This window comes from Amphimedon queenslandica, unplaced genomic scaffold (genome assembly GCF_000090795.2).
Source record: "Amphimedon queenslandica unplaced genomic scaffold, v1.1 AMPQUscaffold_12617, whole genome shotgun sequence".
Classification (NCBI taxonomy): Eukaryota; Metazoa; Porifera; class Demospongiae; order Haplosclerida; family Niphatidae; genus Amphimedon; species Amphimedon queenslandica.
Genome location: NW_003547147.1, coordinates 8,408 through 14,404, shown reverse-complemented (window position 1 = coordinate 14,404; position 5,997 = coordinate 8,408). Strand labels below are relative to the sequence as shown.

Here is a 5,997-nt window from a genome sequence, read left to right as displayed (position 1 = left end):
GTTTGCTGGGAAGATATGTGTTCCACTTGTTTGTCAAAAAACTGCCATACACTGGCATCACCGTGGCAAGTAGTCTCGACATCTGCTGTTGACGGCACAGATCCTGTATCAGCCTCAGGTGCTGGATGCTGATGTAAGGCAACTACCTCATTTAATAATACTCGAGACATTCCTTCCACTCTACTTCTATCAGTAAATGCTGCCTTTTTAAATCGTGGATCAAGTAAAGTGGGGATACCTATCAAATAATTCTCCTCCATTCATAATGGAAAACGATTTCCCATTTGATTATTGAGATTGACACCCAAGACACTTGTACTAGTAGTAGTAACTTGTTGCAGACCCCTTGATAATGGGATGACTTTAGAGCCAGTGACATTCTTTTCAGCACTCATTTCAGTAGTCAAAGCTTCAAATGGCATAAGTGTGGATATAGCATCTTTCATCAAAGCTGTCTTCTCACTAGGTATGATTGAATCACTTTTGTCCAACAAGCACAGGGTGGTTTTGACAGCTTCTTTTTGTTCAATGTAACGATTTAACATGTAGTAAACAGAGTTCCACCTTGTTTCAACTTGTTGGATTAATTTATGATTTGGGAGATTTAATCTGTTTTGATTCACAACAAGATTGTCAGATGCCTTTGAGCTCTTATGGAAGTATGTAACAGTTGCCTTGACTTGTTGAATCAAGAAAGTCAGCTCATCATTATCTTTAATGGCATCTGTCACAACCAAGTTAAGCAAGTGAGCAAAGCATGCTAAATGGTTCCAACAACTTAGCCTCACTGCCCATTTTATATTTGCACCACTATCTGTAATTACCCAGTGTACTTTTGATGTTATATTCCACTTTTCCAGTAATATTCTTCATTATATATAACAAGTTTTCTGATGTATGAGATTCTTAGACGTGACATGTACTCAATACTGCTGACTTCAATTCCATTTCTTCATTGATGTAGGTGCAAGTCACTGTTAGGTACCATTGTGTAGCTCTCGATGTCCACATATCTGTAGTGAGGCAGCAATGATCAACTGATTCAAGTTCCTGCATTAACAATTCATGTTTCAAGGCATACAATTGAGGCAAATGGTTACGCATCAGAGTGCGACGACTTGGTGCTGTGTATTTGAAATCAAGAAGTCTCATAAAGTTTACAAATCCTTTGTCTTTGACAATTGACACTGGTTGCAGGTCAGTAATGATCATGTTTACTAGAACTCTGTCAATAGTATCACAACGAAGTGAATCCTCTAAAAATGGAACAATGTTACTGATCTATATTCTGTAATAATTTATTACACTCACTGCTTTATGCATGTGTTCTGCTGATTGACTCTTCAGTTGTCAGTTGTGAATTAGTTGTTTGTTTTTTCTTTTTGGCTGCTTTTTTTTGCTGTGTTCCTCAAGTTTTTTGTGTTCTTCTTTATGATGATTTTCTAAATGCCATAAATAATAATTTAAAATATAGTTGTATTCTTTGTTGAATTGTACCTTCAATAAATTTGTAGTGTTGCTAGAAGTTGGGACTTTACTTCCACACAAGTCACAAGTTCCCTCTTTTTCTCCAGTTTTTTGGAAGTATAGCCAGATTGCACTTCTTTTTGTCTTGGTAGCGGAACTATGACTGATAGTAGAGGACAAACTCTCGACAACAGCATTGCTAACAATAGAGGAACTACCACCAATGGTACTGGTTGAAGATCTGGTTGGAGGTGAAGAAGGAATGATTTGTGTACTGGATGAAACAATCCTGACAATTGAAGCCATTAGAAAAAACCCAGAAAGCTATAACAGTAATAACACTGAGAAGATCAAGAAAGCCGAAAGAATTGAGTTGGCAGACTGGTAGTTGTGCCTTTTATACTGTGTTGCAACTGTGCATGCCCTTGCTGTGATCTGTGCATGCCATTGCTGCTTGCTTATGTTGTCTGTGATCTGTGCATGCCCTTGAATTGCTTGCTGTGGTATGGCTGTGATCGGTGCATGCCCTTGAATCGCTGCTGTGGTAGTGATCTGTGCATGCCTTTGCTGCTTGCTGATGTTGTCTGTGATCTGTGCATGCCCTTGCTGCATTCAGTTATTCATGATTAATTATTTTACGTAGTTATTAAAACTATTTAACTATTAAATGGGTGTGGTCAAATATCAATATTCTTGTTAAAATTTGTTCGATATCGATAAATATCGATACCACATTATAGCAATTTAATATCGTCAGTTTTGATATATCGCCCAGCACTAATTCAGATGCTATTGATGAATTTAATGATCAGGCTGTTACTGCATGTTGTAGCTGTGAGAGGCTTTTAAGACAAAAGTCTGTCATTGAAGCTAAAAATTTGGATAGCGATGTTTCGAATATCCTATTAGATTACATTTTTTTTAAATGACCCTTATGGCACTGAATAAAGTTATGTATAACTGTAATCATTGTAAACCAATTATTAGGAAAAATGAAGTTTCAGCACATTGTGTACTCAATGAGCTAAAGTTTGAGCCACTACCCAAAGAATTGGACAGCTTAGATCCTTTAAGTTGCTAGTTAATACGCAGGGCCAAATGTTTTCAGACAATTGTTAGGCTAGGTACACACACCTTAAAATTGCCTACATATAATTTATTGAAGGCTCTTAAAGGTGCAATGTTTTATTTACCCCTTCCATTAGGAAAAACAATGGAAACTTTAAATGAGGTTGGTATAGATTCTAATCACTTGCCTAATCCAGAACTTTATATTATTATTAATAGACAACCATTAAATCAAGTAGTTTCTGGTGTAGTTTAGTTGATGTAACTAAAATGAAATCAGCAATAAGAAAGTTAAAAGAAATAAATTGGCTTGATACAAACATAGACAATGAGTCAATTGATGAATCGTCAAAGAATGTCATACAATTAGTCAGCAACACTACTTGTAAAATGCTTAAAAACGCAAATGACCAAGAGTTTGAAGGCCTTTCCGCCTTTCCGCGGGTTCTGATATCAGTCAATATAAATTAATGAATGTCAAAGAAGTGCCTATTGATAATAGACAAGAGCATTTTCATTTCTTATGCTTTCGTACTTTATTTCCAACAGTACATTATGAAGAGCATCACCCCAGACAAAGCCATCCAGCACAGACTTTATCATTTTAGTGAATACATAAAATTTAGACTTCAAACAAAGATTCCTGATTTCATAGAAATCATTCTTATTGTTTGCACTATTATGGATTAAAAGTTAACAAGGCCTTAAAAACTGGCATATATAATTTAATAAAAACAAGAGGCAATGTTGGTCAAACTGTTGCTGAAATATTAGAAAAAGTGTGTTAGATGAAGAATTTGAGGGCAATTTAAGATCCATGTTGGCTCCAATACAGGGCATAAATCAACATTGGTTCCGTGTGAAAGGTGAAGTCAAGGCAATGATTTCTGGGTATGGGTCACCAAAACTTTTCCTAACATTAAGTTGTGCTGAATACGATCCAACTGATATAGCGCAAGAAAATAAATGATGCACCACAATCATATAGTATTTCTAGATTATGTACTCAGGACCCTGTTTCAGTATTGCAACAATTTTCATACAAATATAAGGGTTTCTTCAACATAGTTATTCTCCAGAGAGGTGTTCTAGGCAAAGCAGAGCTATATTATAATTTAAAAAATATCAAATGTGTGGCTTGCCTTATCTTACTATGGATTGAAAATGCTCTTGTTGTCAGTGTCGATCATCCAGAAGAAGTCTGTTCTTTCATACAAGATAGAATGTCATGTTGTATCGCAGATATTAATATGTCACCTGCTTTAAATTTTTTGGTAACAAAATACCAAATGCACACGTGCAGCAAATACTGCAATTGAATATTAAAGTCGGCAAGACCTATATATCAAAATGCCAATTTGAATTTCTTAAACCAGTAAGAGATAGAATTTGCATTATTGATGTTGAAAATAGCTTGAAATCATGCAATAAAACATTTTATCTCAAACAATTTAAAAAGAAGCTCGAGTCAACGATTACCATTGTTTACTGTTGAAATTGTGGCTTGCAAGTATGGACTTGCAATACATAGCAGAGAGGAGTCATTGCGTAACAGAGTGTGTAACTGGATATGTCACTAAAGCAGAAAAGAGTCATGCATAGGACTTATGGAATGAAGTCAGCAGCTGTGACAACATATACAGCAGTCTTTGGAAAATCGGACAATAATTACTTTGAGCTAAAAATGTAGGATCATATGAAGCTATCAATCTTCTTCTCGGTGAAAGTTTATACCGTATTTCCTAAAATAAAAGCCCAGGCATCTATTTCCTAAAATGGTATTAGGATCTCCAAAAAATAAATAAAAATTAGAAAAAAGTTCAGCTTGTAGCTGGATTCGGACGCGTAACCTCATGCTTTTGACTTCTGGAACTTCAGGCATTATCCACTAGACTACTGAGTAACTCCTAGGCTAGTGTTGCATACTTATAGTTCAATCGTATTGCTACCCTGGCGTTGATTCGAATGCGGCTTCTATTTAAGGACTTACTGTACATGAAATCATGAAAAGTAAAGGAAAGAAGAGAAAGATTCAAGTGACAGGTATAATTGGTGAAACTTGTAGTAAGAATGCCAAGGTGTCTGTAAGTCCTGTACAATGTACTAGTAACAGTACTGTTAGTAGCAATAAACGTAAGAGTACTGAATTACAACAGTGTAATCGCACAAAAAAAGGAAAGTATATGATGAGAATGCCTTAAATAAGCCTTGTCCCAAGAAAAAAAGTTGATGTAGACCGTAGTACTGACAATACTGCTTTAGTATTGCCTCGCTCAACAAAGATAATAAATTAATTGTTTTAATTAATTTAAAAAACGTAATAACCAAATTTAATGTCAAACATGATGATAGCTGTAGTAGTCAGATTGCATCTTTAAAACTCTCGAACATTAAATGTAAACCAAAAGATGATAATGAAGTGTGTTGCAAAAAATGACCATTGTAGTAGTTGTCTGATTGTATCTATAAAACTCTCAAGCATTCAGTTAAAGACAAGTAATCCAAAAAAGGATGATAATGTCATATTTACTGACCAAGAGCCTTCTAACGCAGATATTGTGAGGAGACAAAGGGATTATGTTTGTTTCCCTGGTATCGAAGAATTTTTAAGACGGTGGTTTGAGATTTTAAATCTCAAATTTGTCAAGCTGCTATTATCTTACCTGGTAGTCCAACAACACCATTGTCAGATGAAAGAGTTCCTAATAGTACTCTTGATGTCCCTGGTGATGGGAACTGTTTATTATATGCCCTTTCAATTTTAATTACTGTGTCAATTTCTCAACATTACAAAAACCAATTGTTAGTATATATACATCACTAGATCGTTTGGGTACAGTTACTTCTGTGGTTGGGCTACCCACCTTTGGTCTATATCATTTAACATATCCCATGTTTAATGCATTACACCATGCTTTTTGAGTAGCTGCATCAAGGGGGTGGTATTTTAAATTACTAGGGCTCATGCTTCTTCCTGTCATCTAACAATCATCACTATTGTCATCATTATTATTATTATTAATAACAGTCGGTGGTTTTTTGGGGCAATTAGCATTAGTCTTATTATCTTATGGCCTACTTTTCTTATTATAGCTAGCTTTGGTGGTAGCATTTTTTTTATTTTTTGCTTGTGGCTTATTTATAGTTCCAGTAAGTGTACGCTTTATTCTGCCACAATCTGTAGGAATCGCATATTGTGGGAGGTCTGGTCTGTACAATTGTCCCAATCTGTTTTCTTTTATTTGGGGTTCAAACATGTTGAATGGACACCAGACAGTGTTCATACTCGTGGTAAAGCAATGTAAGCCATTCTTCCACATAATACATTATCAGACAGATCAATGATTGCATTATCTAGTAGCAGTCCCTGACATTTGTGTATGATAACAGCAATAGCTAATATCAAAGGAAACTGGCTCCTATGCACAAAGACATTTTTCATTACCATAAACTTTTTTTTTA

At 35.4% G+C, this 5,997-nt stretch overlaps 1 protein-coding gene across 1 annotated transcript; it reads right to left on the bottom strand.

The window, feature by feature from the left end:
• Positions 1–260: 260 nt before the first annotated feature.
• On the bottom strand, positions 261–1,212 carry LOC105314716 (zinc finger BED domain-containing protein 4-like). Its single transcript, XM_011409047.1, has 2 exons — positions 938–1,212; positions 261–867 (listed from the first exon to the last, which is right to left on the bottom strand). The coding sequence occupies exons 1-2, from the start codon at positions 1,210–1,212 to the stop codon at positions 261–263; spliced, it is 882 nt and encodes a 293-aa protein (XP_011407349.1).
• Between the last annotated feature and the right edge of the window lie 4,785 nt (positions 1,213–5,997).